The sequence below is a fragment of the Lotus japonicus genome, chromosome 2 (assembly GCF_012489685.1).
Source record: "Lotus japonicus ecotype B-129 chromosome 2, LjGifu_v1.2".
NCBI classification, from domain to species: Eukaryota; Viridiplantae; Streptophyta; class Magnoliopsida; order Fabales; family Fabaceae; genus Lotus; species Lotus japonicus.
Window position 1 is genome coordinate 58540668 of NC_080042.1, and position 23744 is coordinate 58564411.

General features: G+C 36.8%; 4 protein-coding genes across 8 annotated transcripts; 2 read left to right on the forward strand and 2 right to left on the reverse strand.

The window, feature by feature from the left end:
- The first annotated feature begins 1450 nt into the window (after positions 1-1450).
- On the forward strand, positions 1451-6824 carry LOC130738532 (uncharacterized). 4 transcript variants are annotated; one of them, XM_057590531.1, is made up of 8 exons: positions 1451-2106; positions 2879-2998; positions 3119-3172; positions 4536-4699; positions 4809-4991; positions 5291-5346; positions 5737-5905; positions 6131-6824. In XM_057590531.1, the coding sequence occupies exons 1-7, from the start codon at positions 1705-1707 to the stop codon at positions 5820-5822; spliced, it is 1065 nt and encodes a 354-aa protein (XP_057446514.1). In that variant the 5' UTR covers positions 1451-1704; the 3' UTR covers positions 5823-5905; positions 6131-6824. The 4 variants fall into 4 exon arrangements, with proteins under 4 accessions (XP_057446514.1, XP_057446515.1, XP_057446513.1 ...); XM_057590532.1 differs by lacking the exon at positions 6131-6824 and adding an exon at positions 5077-5207; XM_057590530.1 differs by having other exon boundaries at positions 1452-2106; positions 6153-6824.
- Positions 5919-8133, reverse strand: LOC130738533 (probable aquaporin TIP-type alpha). The gene is made up of 3 exons (XM_057590533.1): positions 7864-8133; positions 7201-7451; positions 5919-6522 (listed from the first exon to the last, which is right to left on the reverse strand). The coding sequence occupies exons 1-3, from the start codon at positions 7994-7996 to the stop codon at positions 6139-6141; spliced, it is 768 nt and encodes a 255-aa protein (XP_057446516.1). The 5' UTR covers positions 7997-8133; the 3' UTR covers positions 5919-6138.
- Positions 8134-9172: 1039 nt separating this feature from the next.
- On the reverse strand, positions 9173-12497 carry LOC130738531 (leucine-rich repeat receptor-like protein kinase PXC1). Of its 2 annotated transcripts, XM_057590528.1 has the most exons (4): positions 12152-12497; positions 11334-11778; positions 10407-10796; positions 9173-9901 (listed from the first exon to the last, which is right to left on the reverse strand). In XM_057590528.1, the coding sequence occupies exons 1-4, from the start codon at positions 12242-12244 to the stop codon at positions 9303-9305; spliced, it is 1527 nt and encodes a 508-aa protein (XP_057446511.1). In that variant the 5' UTR covers positions 12245-12497; the 3' UTR covers positions 9173-9302. The 2 variants fall into 2 exon arrangements, with proteins under 2 accessions (XP_057446511.1, XP_057446510.1); XM_057590527.1 differs by having other exon boundaries at positions 11334-12496.
- Positions 12498-15016: 2519 nt separating this feature from the next.
- On the forward strand, positions 15017-22688 carry LOC130738534 (uncharacterized). Its single transcript, XM_057590534.1, has 4 exons — positions 15017-15293; positions 15457-15622; positions 16690-17502; positions 22166-22688. Exons 1-4 carry the CDS (start codon positions 15221-15223, stop codon positions 22278-22280), a joined length of 1167 nt encoding a protein of 388 aa, XP_057446517.1. The 5' UTR covers positions 15017-15220; the 3' UTR covers positions 22281-22688.
- The last annotated feature ends 1056 nt before the right edge of the window (positions 22689-23744 follow it).

Here is a 23744-nt window from a genome sequence, read left to right on the forward strand (position 1 = left end):
CTTAACCTAAATTTTAATATAGTATTAGAGAATATCATAGATCTGTTTATCTATGTGACATATAAAGGGTCACGTACAAATGTCCAGTTTTGTAAACTTCACGTTTTATTTGTAATTCAGCATGAGTATAAGGAGGGTGTATTAAAGTCTTATACTCACTTGACGTATAACTAATAAAGTATCTATAAATGGAAGGACATTCCTCACATTTCAAATGTTAAGATTGAAGTAAGTTCAAAAAATTCTATAAGTCTTCATCTCATAAACTACAGGGTGAAAATTAGAACTTTTCATGGAGAGGGACCAAAACAAAAGTTCTGAAAGTTTAGATGGATGAAAACATATTTAGCTCATAAAAATCTCAAAATAAAGGGTTAAACTGATGACTGTCTCGTTTGGTATGTCGTATTAGACATGATTGTATAAGCTTATACAATACATTATGGGCTTATCAATTGTTTGGTGCTAACATTGTATTGTATAAGCTTATCCATCAACTCACTCTTATACATCAAAATGATGTATTATTTAATCCATCATGTATGTGATGGATAAAGCCTCATAAGATTTTGATGTATAAGCCACCATTACCACCACCCTCTACTGTTTCCACCATTCACCGTCCACCACCATTACCGCGACGGTCACCATCCTCAACTATCGCCGACTCGCCGCCACCAACACCACCACCCTACGACCACCACAACCACTGCCCTCCACCACCACCACCGCCACCCTCCACCACCACTATCATCGTTGGCGCCACCACCGACACCGCTACCGCCACCGCCACCACCACTCTACCTCCACCACAACCACCGTCCTCCTCCACCACCACCACCATCACCCACCACCGTCGACACCACCACTGCCATCGCCGTTGAGACCACCACTATCCATCCTCCGCCACCGCTGCCACCATCACTACCACTATCCATCCAACGGTCCAACACCACCACCCACCGCCACTGACACCACCACCACCATACAGTCACCACAACCACCGTTCTCCTCCACCACCACCCTACTGCTACCAACACTGCCATCAACACCCTACTGCTACCACAACCACCGTCCTCCTCCACTACCATCACCACCACCCTACCGTCGCCAGCACTACTGCGTCGTCGACACCATTACCCCAACCACCGCGCTACTGCTGACACCACCATCAACACCACCACTAATAATCTAATATCCTACCACAACCACCACCCTCCACCTCCAGTACTGTTACCACTATAAATACTGCAACCACCACCCTTCAGTATCCCCACCTTCTCCACTACCCCCACATTCAGTGCTATCACTCAACCACCGCTATAACAACATTTATTATCTATCATTATAGGATACTTCACCAAATATAAGATTGCATTAATTTAAATGATATGATGAATTATATGTGTATAATCAAACGTTGTATAATATAAGATACTTATCGGGGCTAATACGACACACCAAATGGGGAATTGTCATCTTTCCGCGGAGCTCTCACACAGTCACACACAATCACATGGTTCTGTTTTATTTTCTGTTCGATATTTCCTATGTATTCCTTCATGTTCCAAATGTAACTTGGTTTCGCTGTTCAGAGCACAGCATCAACTACCCTTTTGCGATTTGTTTAACTTGGTAGCATTTTCATAGTGAATTTAGATCATTGTAGATCAAAGGGATTTCCTTGGTCTGCATTGGGTTCTCATGGTGGTGAGATTGAACCCTTCTTGTCCCACCCTCTCTCAACACCCCCACCACTCTGTACTTTTCTCTAAACAAGTGAAAGTCAGCTGCAGCTATGAAAGAAACATGAGAAGGTTTGACCTTGGAAGGCCCCAGATTTCACCTTCCGTTTTGGGGAACACTGATGGGCTGCGTGTGTTTGTGGTGTCTGACTTGCACACTGATTATGATGAGAACTTGAACTGGGTCAAGTGCTTGTCTGGTGAAAAACACAAGAGTGATGTTCTTCTTGTGGCAGGTGATGTGGCAGAGACATGTTGCATGTTTGTGGCTACAATGTCTTTGTTGAAAGAAAGATTTGAGCATGTCTTCTATGTTCCTGGAAACCATGACCTTTGGCTCCGCCGCGAGGGGCAAAATTATGTAAGGTCATTGTACCCTCATCATGAATTCCAAGTTCATGCATTATGTAGATAAACTATTTGATTTGGTAAAGATACATTTGTTAGCAATAAAAAAACTATTTATGTGCCTCCATCTAACATCTAAAACTTAGAGGACTATTGGTTCTTGATTATATCTATTGCATAGATGAATTTGTGTTTGTAATCCTTTTCTCATGGCTCATGACTAGTTAGTTGGGCAAAATGGATGACTATGGTTCACATGTTGTTGCCTGATTCCTTTAGAACATACTTGCCTAGTTAATTTGTTTTGCAACCATTGTTTGAAAATAGATGCTTTAGATGTGGCTTTGTGGAAGCTTATGTATTCTAGTTTGTTTGTTAAATCTTGCTTTAGCCATAGTTTAATTTGAAAAGTGAGCTGTTATTCCCTTCTTATTTGATTAATCAATATACCAGAGTGTCCCTGTAGTTTCAACTTTCAAGGTATAAACCTGAGTTCTAGACTAGTGGCTTTATCTCTCTGATCAGTGCCAGTTGATCCTGGTTTCCATCAAAGCTACCCCTACCAAAAATAAAAGATATAAAAAGGAAAAGGGTTTGTTATTGGTTTGAGATATCATTTCATTAATTCCATGAAGATAATTTCTGGTGTATTTTCCACACATTTTGCACTGTGTACCCTGATTTTCCAATGGGTATATTTTGTTGCTGTTGATACTTGTTATTAAATCCTTTGTCTTTATTGGCGTACTTTTATTTTGAAGAAGTCTTTGCTGATTTTTCTCCAGGTTGATTCTCTTGAAAAGTTGAATAAATTGCTTGATGCATGTAAGAGAATTGGAGTTGAGACAAATCCAATGGTTGTAGGTGAATTAGGAATCATTCCTTTGTTCTCTTGGTATCATGAGGTGATTACTTCTGTAATGTCAATTTTAAGCTCGTCAATCTTTTATACCTGATGTTGGATTGCATCCAAATTGTTACTTATGGGAAAACTTTTATTTAAACCTTCACCCTGCTTATTTCAGAGCTTTGACAAAGAGAAGGACATAACAGGCTTTCACATCCCGCCTTTGGAGATGGTGACTATTCTCTTAACTCCTAGTAAGCCATTTAGGAAAAGTTGATTGATTGTCTGATCATGCGCTTAATTTCCCGTAGTGCTAGATTAAAGACTATGTGCATATGAACTTCATGCTCATTTGTCTTTTGTAATAGATATGTGTGATTTTGACAGTGTGAGTGTTGTCAATTGGGTTATTCATAAGCAGACTATAATACCAATTGGTTGGTAATTACTATGCATCAATGTGCTGACCTAATTACCACAGTGCTCTGAAATGGTTAGTTATCTAAGTGTTATATAAAATTGTTTGTTCCATGTCTCATCACCTTTCATGTGGTTGGTTCTTCCATACTATTCTTTAGCCCCAGAGCTGGAGGGTTGGGTTTAGGGCATAAGAAGTTTGTTGGTATAGGCAAGAATTTTCAAAGCAAGTCCTAAATCCTGATAACATAATATGCTGAGTCAATCTTAGGTTGGCATTATCTATATTTGTTCTAGCTACATGCTTAGGGAAATAGCTAGTAGCCAAGGATAAACAAGAAGAAAGTCATGTAAGGGTTTGATAGTATGCGTGGAAAGCTTGTCTAAATATAAGCAGCTAAGCACTATACTATTCAGTTATTTTGTACGAATGTAGAGTACCAAATCAGAAGAAAGCACTTGGCAGATTTCAGCCCAGAGTTTGTGCGAGATCCATGGCTGTGATTAAGAAGATATACAAGATAGTGTTGGTTGGATGTTATTTTGTTAACTTTGTGCGAAGTTGTTAGCGACATAAAACCAGTCTTAACGCTTAAGCCTTCACCTTAGTGACACTTCAAAGTTCAAACTTTTGGGAGAGTTAGTTCTTAACATGTAACTAAAGCTTCTATGATCACATCAGGAATTCAATCTTTGCAGCCCCATTTTTTTTCAGAGTTTAAAGTTGAATATATGATAAAAAAATTAAGTTTGTACATTGTCAGACATTTGAAGGCCTCTTTCATGAGAGTTGGTCCTTGACAGTGAAGAAGTAATAATAAACTAAAACAAAATAAGAGTAATGCTCTTGCATTTTTGAAGCTATGATACCCTTCGATCTAGCAGAAATGAAAGGAATGGAATGGAACCAACAATGAGGTAAAACTGCCACTCTTAATATGTGACTAAGTTAGTTCTGGACATGTAGAATTTGGACTTTGAAAATTCCACGTGTCTGTTCTTTATGTATGTACGCAGATTATTAGAGGAACACTCTTTTATATCATTTTAATATTTACATCTGCATACTATATTTTAAAGTCAGCTGAGTTTGCTTTTGGCTGCCATAAAATGCTGCCAATTAGACTGATCTTGGTGTAAATTTGTACCTACTATTATTATATTTGTTTTTCTATTAGGCATGTAAGGACTTCCATGCATGTAAGTGGCCCAATGGACTTTCAAATGGCGATTCCTCCCTCGCTGTACATTTTGATGGCATGAATGATAAACAAATGAAAGTGATAAAGGAGATTCAGAATACATGTGATCACATCATTACCTTTTCCCACTTTGTTCCCAGGTGATTAATCTGTAATTTGAATTGTAGCTATTTTTTCAGTTTCAATTCCTATAACTATTTTGTCATTTGAATTCTGGTTTTGGCTCATATTTGATTGCATGCTTCACAGGCAGGAACTTTGTCCTGAGAAGAGGATGTTATTCTATCCCAAGCTCCCAAAAATAATTGGTTCAGACCCTCTTGAAGATCGAATAAGGTCTATACATGGGGCTGAGGGAAGGAAGAGTGCATCTTCTTGCCATGTATTTGGTCATACTCACTTCTGCTGGGATGCTGTTGTTGATGGTATCAGGTATCCAATATTGTTGTTGCTGTTTTTTTATCTTATAGGTTACATTGAAAATTGTGGAATTTCACTTGATGTTATGCTGTATTAGGAGCTTCTTTGGTGTTTTCCCTTAACCTTTGGATATTATGTACACTTTTGCATTGTTTGCTGAACTTGTCATTGTACTTGGGGCTGTTACACTGTTGGTATTAAAATCTTCCCAAGTGCTATTCTTTATAGGTATAGGGAATCACCAAAATTCTCATTTTCATTCAGATATGATTCCACTTGCCGTATTACTAATGCTGTGGACATACTTGCAGGTATGTACAAGCACCTTTAGCTTATCCAAGGGAAAGGAAAAGAAGAATGAATGGAGGTGAAGATTGGCTACCTTTTTGTCTTTATGCTGACAAAAAATTTGCTGATAGACTCAACCCTTGCTATTGGTGTGATTATTACTCTGCCAACCCCAGGACACCTCATAATACTGAACTTGCTCCTTGGGTTGCCAGATTTTACAAGCAAACAAAAGTATAGATGTATAATATTGACAAAATTGACTTTTAACTAAAATTTGATTTATTGATTATTCAAAAAATATAGAGGAAAGAAATGTCCCTCTAATTTGTTGTTTTTTATTGGAATACAATCCAGGTGAAAGTTGTAAACCAATACGACTTTAAAACTGAATTAAGCAATGGGTCCATTATTATGTAAAAAACACACACAAGATTCATGTGCAAACAAAGTCATCTCTTTCATGCAGGTGTAGCTTTTGTTTTTACTAAATCGCCCCCACAATTCCAACCGAGCCAGTGTGGTGAAGACCAAAGGCCAAATGATCGAACTTGAAACAGTCAATGCGAGCCAGTGTGGTGAAGACCAAAGGCCAAACGATTGAACTTGAAACAGTCAATGCGAGTGGCACCTATTAAGTAAGTGTAACTTGCAAAATATTTATACAATATAGTGTTCACATTTTATTCACTATGTGTAGGAAAGACAACACACTGACTGAACTAGGTTTGGGAGTTGAGACCCATACATGAGAGTTCAGTGGCAACCAAAGCATAAAGATGGAATAAACAAAACAACACACCATAATCATAACCTTAAATATTTTGATAAACAGAACCAAACACTTTTATTTTGATAAACAGAGGCTAAACTAATAATCTTCAGGAGCCAAAGGCTGGTGTGCATGTGAGGGCTCTGTTGGGATCACAAGATACTCATATATGAGTGCTGCCAGTGCAGCTCCAAGAAAAGGGCCCAACCAGAAGACCCAGTGGTAGTGCCATCTCCAGCCCACCAAGGAAGGCCCAAAAGCCAGAGCTGGGTTCATGCATGCTCCATCAAATGGTCCACCAACAAGGATGTTTGCCCCAACTATGAGTCCAATTGCCAAAGGTGCAATGGCCCCAATACTACCCCTTTTGGGATCAATTGCAGTAGCATATACTGTGTACATCAGCCCAAATGTCATGATAATCTCAAGTATAAGCCCGTGGAAAGCGCCAATACCCTGTCCTACATGAAACCCTGCTGGTCTCTGCATTAAAACCACAACACCAAATCAGTTTTCATTGAAAGTTAATTGCTATAATATTAATGATATACTCAACTATTCAAATAGTGCCACCACCACCCATCTTTAGACTATCCCCTCTTAATGATAGAATGCAAGGCATAGTTATGATAATTTGTTTCAATAACGCACTAGCATAGCTACATAACACCAGCTTATCTCTTTCTAAGGGATTATCTCTTTCTAAGAGAAATGAGCAAATTTGTAATATGCTATTTGGAACAATCAGTTAACCTTTATATTTTTATTTTCATGTTTATGGGTGATTTTTTTGTTTTTTGCTTGTTAGGATTACTGTCACCGGTGTGTGGTTTTAGAGCATGCTAGCTGTTACGAGTATCTTATGCTATGTTATGGTGCTTTTCTAGGTTTGAGTCCCTTATTATGTGTGCCTTGACTTTTGCCTTAATTTTACAATATAAAACTTAACCGAAAACATAAAATAGTGTTGATATCTAACAAACACCTCATATCTCTCTCTATCTCTCCCCCCTATCATATATCACATGATTATCTTCCTTCTCCGCTCTCTGAGTATCTATTGGATGTCTGCAGTATGCGGATCCTTATAAATTACTTTCCTTTTTTTTACCATCCTACTATTATCCAGTTTTGGAGTTAGCACATAAAAATAAGATTTACCATGTTATTAGTGCAAAGCCTGAGCAAGAGGGCAGCCACTATAGCACCTAGAAGTTGAGCAATCCAATAGTAGATGGCACGAACAACAGAGATTCTTCCACCTATGAGAGCACCGAATGTCACTGCCGGATTGACATGGCCACCGGATACATGCATGCTGGAAGACACAGCAGCAAACAGAGCAAATGCATGTGCAAGTGCAATTGCCAACAATTCACCAGCTGAGAAAGCTGAATCCCTGTAAATCTTAACTGCAATATAGAAAAAGCACACAAAATCACCATCACTACTCATTTACCAAAAACACTAGCATAGTCATTACATGCATGCATGTGTTAGATGCTTAGATTAACATAATCACAAAGACACAAGATTATGAGTATTCTTTTCCAAAGAGGTATACTCAAAAAATCACATTCCTGTTTGAACCGAAAACATCTAAATCCTGATGGGACTAACCCTCCCAATTCAAAAACTTGCTTAACAAAAATCAAGAAAGAAATTAAACATGTACCATGGTACATAAACCAGTCATATGTTAAATTTATAATTTTATCCTAAATTCATTCTTAGTCAGCCCAGATAAATAATAGAAACTTCAAAACCATTATCTCTTGTTAAACATGTAAGGACAGATTTTGAGTGTGTATATATTATACAAACCCAAAGCAAGGCCAGAGCCTTCTCCAGCAAAGACAAAGATGAAAGTGGAGACAAATTCAGCTATGCTGGCTCTTATGGAGTCTGGGTGGGTAGCCTCATCAGCCCTTCCAAAAGCATATCTACGGGTTGACATTTCTAACACTAGCACCTAAGATTGTCCCAGGTAAAAATGAATGTTTTTAATCCACTGAGTTTGAGAGTTTGGAGTTTTATTGTTCCAGAAAAGGTGCTTGTTCTTTGGTGTGAATGAAACTGAATAAGGGAGTTTTGAAGGTAGGGTGATAGAGGGTCTTTTGCATGGCTTACAAGTGAAGTGGAAGTGCTTATATGAGGAAAATAGGAGTTGGACTAAGGTGAGACACCTGGATTTGTAAGATGCTAAATGATGGGCACGTAGTGTCATACTCATATATATGTGTTGGTTGCTCATGTCCTATACATATGCACCTATATCCACATTCACCAGTGTTTAATGTTGATCCTCATTTTCTCAACAAAGACAAAATTCAAAGTCTAGCCACTAGGCGGTTGCGGTTCCACAGGCTTAATTGTCTGACTTGTGTATTTTTAAAGTCAGTGTTTTTTCAATTCATCTTAGATAATGTTTATGCATTATTAAATTTAAACTTTAAAATCTGTTTATGATTGCATCAATAATTTGTGTTTAAACTCATAGAATTTAATAAATTTTACCTATTAGTTGTACTTTTTTTAAATAATCTGTCGCATGTACTACTTCCTTTCATTCAACTTAATCTGTCAAAAACAGAACCTGCAAGTTAATTCTGGGGATGATCTGGATGTGTCTTGATCAATTACATGTTAAATCATTAAGAGAAATTTGAATTGAAATCACCAATCATTGAATATGATTTATGATAAAATGTTATAGTGATATTTTGATACATATATAAAAAAAAGCTTTGATTGTATGATGTGGATGTGACCATCCCTAACTTTGCTTGAGCAGTGTATCCCATTGCCATGTGAAAACAAGCTTATTCTCAGATAAGTATTTGAATTGAGTTAAGTAATTCTGGTCTTGAACAAAACTTTATGAGTTTTAACATTACATTTACTATCTTGCAGAAATTACCCCTTTGTCTTCAAACTCAGTAGTTTAACTGATTGTCTGTTATCCGTATCAGAAATGAATCTTCTAGTGGAGAGGATAAACATATTATAAATATAATGTGAAACTATTCATTGTCTTCTGAACTAAATACATGCAAAGGTAAAAACAATGGAAATAACAACATCCCAAAGAAATTTTTTATCTAATATGAAAAAATCTTCTTGCATGCAGTAATGGAGCCAATTTCTACTTTAGATTATCTATCATTGTCAACTGAATTGAGTGTTTTGATGAATATATGAACACAAATGGGGTACTCTTGATACAAAACAATACACCATGCTATAGTGACTTTTAAATTTGTTTAGTCATTCTCTATTTTTATTTGCTCTATCTCTTCCATTCTCTTCAACACTTCACTCATTTTTGGCCTTTTCTCTGGTGCCATATCTGTACACTCCAGAGCCAGCTCTGTTAGCTCCAACATTCCATCATGCCTTTCTTTTTCTGCTAGAATCTCTAAATCCAATATATCTGTGGACCAATCATTGTTCACCACTGTTCTCACCCAATCTGAAAGATCACTGGTTGTTTCCTCAACTCCTAAGATTTGACCAGGAACTTTACCAGTTATGATCTCTAGCATGATGATACCAAAGCAATAAACATCAGCTTTGTGACTCAGCTTCTTATTCCCTTTAACAAATTCTGGCGACTTGCTTATGGCTAGCTTTTCTGCATTCTTTTTACCTTTGAGTAGAGGTAAGAAGCCATAGTCTGTGAGCTTGGAATGGTAGCCTTGGCTATCTTGATGGACTATGACATTGCATGATTTGAGGTTGGCATGAGGAACCTTGTGAGAAGACAAAGAATGATGAAGGAAAGCAAGACCTTTTGCTATGTCTTTGATAATAGCTAGCCTTGTGGTCCAATCAAGAGATACTCTTCCAGCTCCTCTACCCTCTAGAACCATAAGATTATGAATGTTAGTGTGACACTTAGTGTGTATTTAAAATCCTTCTACAATTGATTCTAAAGTCAAAATCAATTTTAGGGAGAAGCTACTGCGAGTAATAGCTAAAAGGTGGCAGAATTGATTTTTGATGAAAAAGAAGTTCATCTGGGTGTCACCCACCTTTGGACTTGCCCTGGATGTACACGTAGAGCTTTTACTCGCCCCCTCCAGCAAGTACTTTACACTAGATCCCATCTAACTTGGTACCTTACTTGTGTGCTCAATGTACCAAGCTCAATTGGTAGCCACTTAGCCCTCAAGTCTTGCGATCGAGTCTAGGTAAGGTAAAGTACTACTGGCTGGAGGGGGCACGAAATATCTGGGTTAGTTCAAAAAATCGCGGGGTAAGCCCAGAGGTGGCGACACCCGGATGTTAATTCCAAAATTCCAAACATGAGATTAGTTATTCTGGGTTTTCTTTAGGAATTTAATGAAGGAAAGAATCAAACTAACCATGTAGGAGTTCAAATAAACTGCCATCAGAGGTGAGTTCATATATGATCAGCTTTTGCTCCTCTAAATAATAAAAGGATATAATTTCTACTATATTTTCATGCTTTATCTGTCCTAACAATTGCATCTGCCGCAGAAACTCCTTCCTGCTCAATTCACTCATGGAGCTAAGTCTCTTCACTGCAACAACAGTGCCAGTTTCAAGTGTTGCTTTGTATGTAACACCTAAGTTCCCTCTTCCTAGAACTTGTGCTGATGCCCTTAATAAATCATCCAAGTCAAAAACTGGGAAATTCTTGTTGGAAAATTCTAATTGGCCTAATCTTTGAGACTCTTCACTGTTCCCTGGATAAGACACCATCTTCCTTGCCCATGCTCCAAAAACATACCCTATAAGAAAAATACAAAAGGTTCAAAAAATTTAGTGTGTTTGGTTACACCTTTGGGAGCCTTGGAATCAATTCTCATTAACCATAATCAGTTTTAGGTGGTAATATTGATGTCTGTCAATAGACCTGGAGAATGGATTTTAATTCCAAAATCAGTTTTGCGTTGAAATTAGAGAGGGTAACTTTTGTGGTGAACATAATAAATGAGATTTCATAACTGGATTTCACATCTTTACCCTATAGAAACCACTTTTCTCATGAACGTATCCAAACATAAATCACATCACTTTCAACTCAATTTTATCAAAGTCAATGTTACCGAAATCAATTATATCCAAAATCAAGTTTGACAATACTGAACCAAACATGCACTTAGAAATCCAGAATTAGCTTGAGACAACATTGTACTTTATGAAATTCTTGATTCACTTGACAAATGTTTTTCATTTTTTTCTTAGAATATTCATATAGATAGCATTGTAATAAGGTTTTAGAAAGCCAATGGTTGGATGACATGTTGTATAAGATATGATCTTACCTGCTGAACCATCTCTTCTTGTTTCTTTTCTACTTGCTTTTCTTATAGAAAACAAGAAAGAAATAATGATCAGAAAAAGACACAGTGCAGCTGCAGAAGCAATCAAAGCAATAATCCATACATGAAGTCTCTTCTTATTTCTTTCCACTGCAGGGATTGGAGGTGGAGCAGGAGGTTCAGCAGGACATAACTTATCCAATTGCTTTCCACAAAGATCTGAATTATTATCAAATGAACTCTTTGGGAGCTTTTGAAGAACAGAAGTTTCAGGAATTGGCCCTACCAGATGATTGTATGACACATTGAAACTTGTCAATGATGGTTGATCAAAGGGTGGAATTTTACCATCCAAGTAGTTTTGTTGCAGCTCCAACACTTCAAGACTTTGCAATTCAACATACTCCCCAGGAATTGACCCTGAGAAACGATTGAATGAGAGCAAGACCTGTTCCAAAAACACCAAACTTGTGAGGTTTGGTAGAGGCCCAAAAATTGCATTGTTTCTGAAGCTAATCTGGGTCAACAAAGTTATGTTTTGAAGGAATGTGGGAGGTAAAAAGCCACTAAGGTTAACTCCTTCAAGAACAATATGAACAACATGCCAATTGGAACAAGTGACACCAATCCATCTACTAAGATTCTCTATACAAGGAGGCCCTGTCCAATTCCCATGCAAATCAAGAGAAGAATTTAAAGAATCCCTTATGACTAACAAAGCATCTCTTTCTTCTGGATGAAAATCTTCAACACACAAGACCAAGTTCAATGACACAAACAACACCACCACCACATAGCAAAAGCTTTTTTTAAAGGCCAACCTCATGATGATGGTGGATGTTGAAAATGCAGAAAGAAGCTTGACATGGGTTTTGGAACCAATCAAGAAGTGAGAACAGAGTCATATCAATCATACACTCTTGTTTGTTAATTGTTTTTCAGTTTGACGAAGTTGGCAAGGCAAAGTTGTGCCTAGATGCTGATAATGGTATTGGACACAAACGGTCTGAACTAGGAGGCTTGTTTTGTTTTATTTATTGTATTAATTAGTGACACAACATGACAGCTTTCAACCTTTCATTAAGGATCCCGCATGATATAATGTCCCATGTTATTTGATAATTGAGTTGTTAATGAATAAAAAATGTGTGTTGTTTCAAATATAGAGACTTCGTGGGAAGTAAGAAATGTCAATGACCACTATTTTATCCATTTAGTAGTTTGTTGCATTTCTCTAGAGCATTCAAGTGGTACATGTTCAATATTTCTTAAAATTTTTTTTAAACCATATCCCTTAAATATAGTCTTGAGTTTTTTTTTTGGTACATTGGAAAATAAAGTCTTGGGTTTGAGTCTTCTTTATGTAAAATACATCTGCAAACATGACGATGAGGTTATCTCTAAAAGAGCAGTCAAAGCATCTGCAAATATGTTGTGGTCCTTAGAGATATAAGACTAAGAAACATATCAACTCCAATTCAGTGTATTCCTAACTCGGAGAATCACATCTCTCAACCAATAAGTACTAACATCAAAATTGCTCATAAAGATGGATAACATCTAAGTAATTAATCAGATTCACAATCAATATTTTTAAAACCCAAGTCTCGAGCATACCGTAACCAACCTCCATTGCGAGTGAAGATGAAATCCAAGGGAAAATGAAGCCATAACCTTCCCGAGGAGTGCCAACTCGATAATTTCTAGTATATTTTGATGTGGGCTTATATGAGTTGGTCCGCTTAACCCGTAGGTTAAATGGGTTTGGTATGTGAGTTTATGGACCAATCCGCACACCAATATATATTTTTACCTATTAAAAAATTGATGAAAGTGAAAAAAGAATTAAGTTGTTAATATTTTTATTTTGTATTTAGATGATATAAATAGAGTTCTGTTTTAGATTTTGCAATTTTAATAAAAAAACTTTTATTATATTTTTTCACTTATTTTTATATTTTTTTAAATACTTTTACAATTTTGTTTGATTTTTAAATTTTATTAATTTGTTGGTCTGCGGATTGATCCACTAACCCGCAGACTAATGCGATAAAGATGCGGACCATGAAAGTATTAAGCTTGCTTATTTTGCAAATCAACTAGGTTTTTTTAGGTAAGCAAAATTTGTATAATCTATTTAGTTGCAGGCCATGCATACCGGGCCTTAACGGACCAGGTTGGCCCACTTACCTACCTCTTATTATCAAGTTAAGTGAAAGATCAATATGCTGAAGGAATTTAAAACTACATTATGCAGCATATTTTAACACCACTTAAATTGTAATCATTTTGCATGGGACACAATGTTTAATCTCATATCCACTACTACTTAATATTCTCAAAAGAATAACTTGCAAGCAAAAATTTGGTTCACAAAGTGTGAAATCCTAGAATGAATCATGAATGTGTGCATCCAAGACTCAACACAAAAGAAATTAAACCTAAGACATGAAAACTAAATTAAGTTATGGAAAAAATGGGTAATGGAAATGTATCTGAGGGAGAAGAGACATTGAAGCCAAACTAGAAGAAGAGAAATAGTAAATGCCTTAGCAAAAGATAGATGGACATGAACATTCTAAAAGAAGCGAGAATTAAAGAAGAAAAAATAGTATTTTATATTTTTTATAAAATTCTTTTAATTTATGTTTCAATTTTCTTCAGTGCGCTTGAGCGTATAGAATCTCATGTTTGATTGTGTGTTTTTCGGTTTTTTTACGCCTAAACTTGCCATAACGCATGTTTGAACATGATGGAACAAAACTGCCCATTTTTAGACAGGACACACTCACTTCGCATGCCCAAGTATGCCATTACCCACTTGGAGCAAGTCATTATGATATTGCGCTAAGATCTCCATGTTATAACATTTTGAGAGGCAAAATTCTCCTAATGGCTCGCTCACGTGTGTAAGAGGACACACTCAAGTTTGATGGAACGTTGCACATTTCCTTTTCAACGCTCCAGCGTTCTGAAATACAAAATTTGCCTATTTAGAACACTCTAGTGTGTTGTTTGACATGTTTCTCACTCTGAACATGCTAGAACGTTGTATTCCAAAATAATATAGCATTATGGACACAAAAACAACAAAATATTTTCTAGGTAATCTTTGACCTCCACTTATTAATTAAAAACACTTTCCCCACAATTGTGTGAAACGTTTTACATTTTGAGTGCATACAATCAAATTTTCACTTTTTTTTAGTACTTATTTTAATTTTATTAATGATGTGGCAAAATATACCGTATCCTGATGGAATGTTTATGTAACTTTCTTCACATTATCGGTTTTAAAAAAAAAAAATTACATTTTTTTTGTTACAAAAATGATAGAACAGAGAACAAGAACCTCCAGACTTCAGTGACATGCTGAGGAGGTCAGCAGAGACCCACTCCTAGGTAGAAGCGTCGGGGGATCTCCCGAGAAGGGTTGTCCACCAACAGAGATTTTACTGATCCTAGGGAGATTTGAACCCTCGACCTATAGGGAAGTGAGAGTTAAACCTAAAACCTGAAATGATTTGTGTTAACCCAATGTTTTTTTTTTGGAATGGTGTTAACCCATGTTGTCAAGGCATATTAAGCTCATATTATTTTTTAGGTAAATTTGTATATACTCACATTATAAATGAGTTTGACAATTTCATCCAACATATTTGAGAGAAGTGCTATGTCATCACTTAATCACTTCCCCTTCACCCTCACCGTGATTTTGGCCTCTAAACAAGTTTCCATAAAAGATAAAACTTCCATTTTTACTCGTTTTGAGAATTTTGAAACAAACGAACCAAACTGCAAAACCCTAAACCCCTCACTCTCTCTCTAACACATGGAAGTTGGTGGAGTTGCAGAGGATCACATCACAGTGTAGCGTTCGCTCAAACAAGATGCAGAAGAAGCTTCAAATCGCAACCCTCTCCTTCCGCTCCATTCGCTTCCTCACTCCCAAACCCAATCACTGTAATTTTCTTCCATTAATTTCACTTCTGCATTTTTTAGTGTCAATCACTGTTTTTTCAATGTCATTCTTTGGAATTAAGATTTAGATTCTAGCGTATTGCCAAGTACGAGGTATCAATTGTGTTGATTGTGTTGTCATACATGTGCTGTGTTTTTTTGGCAGTGTCCTTTGAGGTATGCGATTCTGTTGGTCCATCAAATGTGAAGTGGCGTGGGTTGTCATATGCTGCTGCTTCTTCTGCCCCTTCTGAGCCACCGGAGTCTCAGAAAGGTCGAAAGAGGGTTTCGAAACAGCAACGGCGAGCTATAGTGGAGTCCTTTGTGAACAAGTATGTCCTTTGTTTCTTTCGAACTTGAAAGTTTTGCTTAGAATATTATGAGGTTCCCTGCATTGTAGCATTTTGGGATATCAAGGATTTCAGCATGTTAGTTGTTAGAGATGCATACAACAAAGCATGTCTGTTTTATTTTCGTATTAAATTAGTTAAAATAGATTTGGCAACTTAAATTAACGTTTGTTAGATTTTCGCCTTGTGGGATTTTCGCATTTGGACTATATCGTTTATATAGTCCAAGTTCTATTGGGAACCAACTTTATAGGACCGGAATACATTTATCCAAGCACAAGGATTTCAAAATGAAGTCTACATTTTTATTTCACCCTAACAGATTATATGGGATAATAGAATAAATTAAGGGTAGCAGGAATGAAACAAATAAACATTGATTTGTTCTTATGGCCATGCTTGAATAAAATACTTGTTTTGTATGATGCTTATGATCAATAGTAGGATGTGTTTATGTGTGTTTGTTAAGTTGTCCGACCTTAAGGTATTGTGGTCATTTTCTGGTTCCCTTGGAGTGCAAGAAGGGGTTTTTAGAGGACACAAGGATAATACTGGTACCTTCATTTCCAGAGTGCTGTCCCCATTCTGTGGTGATAAACTGAATTCAGCTAATTTACTAAAAGAGGTGGAGAAAAAATGTATGATATTCTTAAAAGCTCCCTTTGGTTTACATGTGTCAAGAACCAATTATCTCAAAAGCTTAAGCTGTAAGGTAAAAGACGCATGATTGGTTTATATTATATTTCTAACTCTCTTCACGCAATATCCCACATACCATGTGGAGAAATTCAGCTCTTTATTAGAAGAATTGGAGGCGGCAAGGATCGAACTCTAGACCACTTAGTCATAGAGGCTCTGATACCATGTCTAGAACCAATTACCCCAAAAGCTTAAGCTATTGGGTAAAGGATACATGAATGACTTTACATTATATTTCTACCAAGTACATGGTCTATATGTATTCCTGTTATTGTAGAATGGTAAGTTCTTATTTCTTATTACTTATTAGTTATTAAGGAATACTTAAATAAGTCTCTTTTTCTCTGCAGGCACAGATCAGAGAATGCTGGGAAATTCCCGACAATAACTGATATTCAAAAACAAGTTGGTGGTGGTTTTTATTCGATCCGGGAAATCATTAAGGAACTAGAATACAAGTCCAAAATGAAATCTTCAAACAACAAGGATGAGATTTTGTTGGAAAAGCTAATTGATAAAAGTAAACGTGAGACCACTGAATCGGTCATTGTTTCATATGATAATATTGAGACTTCAAGAGAAAAGCCTTTCCAAGATGATTCTCTGCCGGTTCTTATAGATGGCAAAGAGACTGTTAGTACTGGTTATGAACATCTTGAAGAAAGTCTTTCTGCTCCGTCTAGTGAAAATTATAGTAATACTCAGGGCCAAGAATCTGAATTTGTTGATACCGAAAATCATAAAAAATTGGAGGAAAAATGCATTAATGAAGAAAGTTATGAGAGAAGGGAGCAACCTGCCTTGGAAAACCTGTCTGGTGAGACTTCCCATTCATGTTCCCAGGTACCAAATGATATGAATAGTGTGGAAGCTGTATCTAGTTCTCGTTCTGAGGCTGTTGGACAAGAAAGACATCTTCTGAAAGAGGAAATAGATCAGGTTTTTGCTCCATCTTTTGGAAAATCTGGCAATAAGCACAGCGAAGGTCAGAGCTATCAGGCTGTTGACATAGAAAACCATCTAACAATTGAGAAGAAGAGCTTTAAGAAAGCAGGACCTGAGAGAAAAGAGCAAGATGTCTTAAAAGACCTTCCCGATGTGGTTAGTCAAAAGAATAAAATGGAGCAATCTCATGGGTCTTTAGAATTGGATGAATCCAAAATGTAAGTTCTCTCGTATATTTAGATACATAGCGTTATTACTGCGACTGTTACAGTATACATATTTGCATTATCTCTTGAAATATATCATCATTATACACTGTTCATGTTATTAGAATGATGAAGATACATGGAGTTGAGCAGTTAAATATTCCCTGTGTGCCCCTTTGTGTTTGTCCATAAAACATTGATAAACAATTTCTACATTAAATTAAACGTTCAGACAATGTAGACAAACACCAACAGAATGCATGTAGAAATTAGTATACATTGATACAAATAAATAAAAACACACATATACACAGACGGTTTTTTATACTTTAAGGGCATGTTGAGAGAATGACGTGTAAGCCAAAAGAGCATGTTACTTCCCAGTATTGACTAGTGTAAAAAATAAATAGTGGTGCAATGAGGTTTACATGTAAGTATCATCTTACACTAATGAAATGAAATACATAGTTCTTAAAAATAAGGGCTCAAAAGAGGAAAAAAGAAAGGACTTGCATTGGTGATTGTTGAATATCTATTAAGATTTAGTTTATTATTAGTCTTATCTCATAGAGATATTGTTAAGATTTGTTTATCGATTTTAGATTAGTATCTATTTAAATAGGGATGATATCTATTTTATTAGAGATAGGTTTAGATAGATTTAGTTTCTTTTTGTCTCTTTGTTAGTCTATATATATTGTAGTCTATAGTCAAGTATTAATCAATGAAATACAAGTAATATTTTATCAAATTCAAGTTGGTATCAGAGCCTTTATGACCGAGAGGTCTAGAGTTCGATCCTCGCTCCCCTCACTTTCTAATTAAAAAGTGGAATTTAATTAAGCACTTGGTAGGTGGGCCTGTGCATTTGTCCACGCTTCAAGCCCAAAGGGCTCTTGCGTGAGGGGGCGTGTTAGAATATAATATAAAACCATTAAAGTTGCCCTTACCCAACAGCTTAAGCTTTTGGGATTAAGTGGTTATTTGACATATTAGAAATTGGGAGGCCTATACTCAACCACAAAAGCTAGCTCAAGAGTTGAGGTTTGCACTACCCTTATAAAGACTATCTATGCTCTATCTCTAGCCAATGTGGGACTTTTAACACACCCCCTCACGTCCAGGATTGAACAGACTGGAACGTGGGATAACAACGGGTGGCCCAATAATGGGAGGTCTCCACAACAAATGGATCTAGGATAGGCTCTGATACCATATTAGAAATTGGGAGGCCTATACTCAACCACAAAAGCTAGCTCAAGAGTTGAGGTTTGCACTACCCTTATAAAGACTATCTATGCTCTATCTCTAGCCAATGTGGGATGGTATCAGAGCAAGTTTCGATCCTACCGCTGTGAGGGGGCTCCTCCCCCGTGAGCCCCCTCATGGTGACTTTCCAAATCTCTTTGGATTTATTTTTCATACTTTGCTTCTGTGCTTGTTAGTTCTAGCCGTTTTCTTACGGCCTCGTTTCTTTCTGATCATGGTTCCCTTTCTCTTGAAACCCTAGTGATCCTTGTCACGTTCTTGGCAGTCACTATTGGCGTTCAACACTGTCAACGTCTTTCCACCGCCGTTTTCCGAAGTTGCTCAAAACGGATCAGAAACACCTCCATCTTTTCCCTGAAGCGTCGCCGCCTGTATCTTGAGCAAGGTTGGTCCTTGAGTGGGCGAGGCTCATTGATTAGTGAACACTAAGAATCTGTGGTAGGAATATCTCTGTCTCTCCCACGGTACCCCCGTTCATACTTATCTGTTGCGGCGCAAGGAATGGAATACGAATTCTTTGTATGGCGTGGTCAATAATTCGAGATTGTACTGATTCAGTAATGTGGTCTTTGTATGGTCAATGGCTGGTATTATTTTAATGGAAGCAAGCTGCAGAGTTTGATTAAGGTCTCCAGTGGTGCAGCACCTTTGAATGCAGCGGATATTTATTACTTTGTCCAAACTTTCCTAATCTTGATTTCATACAAGATACGTGAATAATGAGGAAGCCACAATTTCAACAATAGATAAAGATGGTTATTGGAGATGTTGTTTATTTCAATCAGGATGAGTATATACATACATCTGATCGCTATCTGATCGCTTGCAAGGTATTATCAAATACAAGGGCTTTCAGATTGCTCCTGCTGATTTAGAAGTTGTGTTAATTTTGCATCCTGAAGTAGTTGATGTTGCTGTTACAACTACCATGTATGAAGAAACTAGAGAGATACAAGGTGGCTCTTTGGTCCAGCCAAGTTCTCAATTAGTGAGTTGGGTTACTCTGGTAATATTTCTTCTGTTGAATGGATGTATGCATCTGATGTGCACTGCAACTCTTTCTTAGAGTCCAATATTGAAGCTGCTATTGTTTGAAAGGGAAAAGTCTTTACCTAATCGTTGGGAGTAGGCGGTGAAGGGAAATTTCAAGTCTCTACGATTTCTGATTACCGCATTGCATTGTGTGGCAGTAGCTTCTCTTCTTGAGTTAATAATATTTGTTACAAGCTATGCATATGACATATATGCTCTAGCTTGAGGGGAAGTGTTATTAGAGACTACGGTCAGCCACCACCGTCGGATTTCAAGCCACGCGCCCTCACGTGCCTCCCATCTCTCTGCGTGTGAAGTCCACGCGCCGCTCTCTCCGCTGCTTTGTTATAGCTGGTCCTCTTTGTGTATCAGCTAGGTTTGGTTTTAAGGATCCTCTGTTTTGACGTGTGTTGTGTCGTCACAGTTGTGATCATCCGGTCGTCCTCTCCCTGTTTGGTTTGTGGGTTTGCTGTTTTGACCCTGTTTGAACGTTTCTCGTGCCATCTCTCATTGTTGGCCAAGTTTGGTTTGGTTTGGTTTGGTTTGGTTTGGTTTAGTTTGGTTTGGTTTGGTTTAGAGTTTTAACTCTGTTTTCACGCTCAGGTTCCGCATTGGATTTTGAGACTTGAGTTGTTGTTTGCGTCTCATTGTTCGAGATGCTCTTATTATACTGCTCTTAGCTGGCTTTATGCAATTTGGTTTTGAAGGTGACATTGTCACCTTCGTTTGTTTTGTCTCGATTGTTTGGTTTTCTAGTTGTTTGGTTTTCTGGTTTAGGGCTTCAGCTGCGAGTTGCGCTGGCCCACTCTCTAGTTGAGAGTTATTGGTTCTGGTTTAGGGCTTCAGCTGCGAGTGGCGCTGGCCCACTCTCTAATGTTTGAGAGTTGTCTGTGTCAAAGTTGACACCATTGTTTGTCTTTAGAAGCCATCAATCGGTCGACCTCAAGTATGTTTTATTTCTGTGTGGTTGTTGTTGGTGAGTTGTTGCTTCAGCCTTGTTTTGTTTTCGGGCGTATTGTTGCTGGTTTTTTTCGCCCTTGTTTGCTGGCTCAGCTACCCTACGACACTCCAGAAGAATTGGTTTTTGTCTTGCATCAATTTCAGCCAGATCAAGTATGAGAAGTTGTCTTTTGCCTGCCCATGAATTTAGCAGAAGTTCAAAAGATTATTCAATTTGAAGTATTAGAAGTTGCCTTTTGCTGCCATGGATTTACTAGAAGTTTGAAAAGTTATTCAATTCAGAGATTCATCAAGACTGTCATTATTAAGGGATATCTATTAAGATAATTTTCTTCTTGGGTTCGATTTGTTACAAGCTTAAAGCTAAGTAAGCTTTAGCTTGAGGGGGAGTGTTGAATATCTATTAAGATTTAGTTTATTATTAGTCTTATCTCATAGAGATATTGTTAAGATTTGTTTATCTATTTTAGATTAGTATCTATTTAAATAGGGATGATATCTATTTTATTAGAGATAGGTTTAGATAGATTTAGTTTCTTTTTGTCTCTTTGTTAGTCTATATATATTGTAGTCTATAGTCAAGTATTAATCAATGAAATACAAGTAATATTTTATCAAATTCAAGTGTGATGACACTCGATGCCCAAAATATATCTGCAATATACTGAAATTATAATAAAAAATAAAAATTGAAATATCTGGTACTTATGCTAGGTATCTAAGCATCATAGATACAAGTTACTGGTACATCTGTTGTATACTATTGATAGAGTTTGTTAAATCTAGGGAGTTTGTTAAGATAGCGTTTAGTTTGTTATGGAAGACAGAATTGGCTAGGATTTAAGACAAAGTTTAGTTTGTTATGGAAGATAAAGTTTGTTAAAAAATAGAGATAAAGTTGTGGATTAATTAGGCGTTTGAATTCTAGTTAAATTTGTAATTTGTTTTTCATCTTCATTAAAAGGACTATGCTGACTTGCTGGAGTGAGTTTCTCTCAAGCAATTCTGTAAAATACTTTTCCATCTTAAGCTTTATGTTTATAGATTGGGGTACTTTTTTACTTTCATATCTGTGTGGTAATATATATATTCTACCTGAAAGAAAAATGCCATTAAAATACTATCTAACATTATTATCAGTTGAAATTCATTTTGGATCTAGTATATCATGTTTCCAATCTCAATTTTGTGGGCCCATTCTCTCTTTGGAGGGACCAATATGAATTTCTACCAATGAGAAACAGTGTGTTAGAGTGTGTTGCTACTTGCTAGTAAGTATTCCTTCTATCTGAAATATGCATTGATGAATGGTTCTATATGCAAAGAACATAGAACAGTCTTATGAATTAGTTTATGGATTACTTTATATTCTACTATAGTTTATTAAGGTTGCTTACATCCTCTCAATGTTCAGGGATAGCTCTGATAATAGGGAGCCAGCTGGTTTAGTGGTCTCGGAGAAATCAACTTTGTGGGGAAATCTGAAATCATTTGCAGATGGCATCATTAATATCTGGAGAAAATTCTGAAGCTTTATCAGTTTATGGTGCAGCTTGCAGGAAATGCAATCTTTCTGCCCAACTCTGACGGTATGTGTAGGGTTGATGAGATGCATTACTCTCTTCGATCTGTCATCACCTGTCATCCTTCTAGCAAATTGCATTTTTTCTTGCTATCTTTCGACATTTCCAGAGGTTTTGCAGCTAAGTTTTTCTGTGCTCCAGCTGGCTGTTCATTTCAAAGTGGAAGATATTTGCAATTGAGTTTCTAGTACTATTCTGTTGGCCCCTTCTAGGTTAAATCAAAAGTACTTCGATTCCTAATCTAGGAAATTAACTTCCCATTGTAAATGATTTTCACTTTGTTGTGAACAATAGGAATGGAAATGCACAATATTGCATTTTTACTTCAATTATATTTTAGATTACATTTTTATATATGAATTTAAGCAGCTGAAAATGGAAGTTTCAAGGGTGAAGGGAAGCCAAGGACAGCCCTCAGATCTATTTTTTACGGGATGCTTTTGCATTTTGGAGAGCATTCGAAGAATATCCAACTTGATAATAGTTGATTTTCAAGGACTGCAGTTTTTCTTCCGTGGAATAAAGATTCCCTTAGTGAAATTAAAGAAATTGGTAGGGTTTTTGAAATTTCATTTTTTACTTCCATATTATATTCTTAACCTTTCATCCAAATTATATTCTTTATTTCATCTAGACCTTGCAAAGCATGAGCACTAATCGATTTGGTTAGAAACTACTGTTATTTCACTTAATTGATGGAATGCATGTTCTCATTTTTGTCTATTTGTCTCTTCATAAATACTTGTAACTTTTGACATGGTCACTCTTACATTCATCATGTCAAAAGCATAATCTAATTGGCCTCCAATCTGGTACCTCTGAACTATTTTCAAACATTGCCAGATTGGAACTTGATGCCCAACATTTATGTTGGGACAGTCTCCCATATGTTCCACACTCACCTGTTGCTAAATGCTTGAAGGTGTGCAAGTTGCATTTATAAATATATTTTACTCTTGGTATCTGGCATAGAGAACAACAATTCAGGTTATAAATGACGTGTGAAGCTGGTCACTGTTTAATTTGCTGCTATTAATAGCATTGGAATCTATTTTAACTGCAACATGTTCTTTTTTTATGCAATAATAGCTGAGTTTTAAATGAGGACAAGGTGATGTTCCTAAATCCTTAATATGAGATTATTGCATTGGTATAAAGAGTTAGTTTATGACTTCACCTTCGAAGTGATTACTGTCGTACTTAGATTGCTACAAACATGTATTTAGTCTTAAAGATCATTTGTTTAGGATAGTAAGATTGTGTGTATCCCCGTGGTTTCTTAGTTCGGAGATTATCTCCTGGCCTTGAGATTGTGGGTTCGAACTTCGAACGCAACACAATGTGAAAGCAAAAAAGATTGTTGTATCCCTTTTATCGTAAGTGTAGGAGAAAAAGCTTAAATTGTGGTTG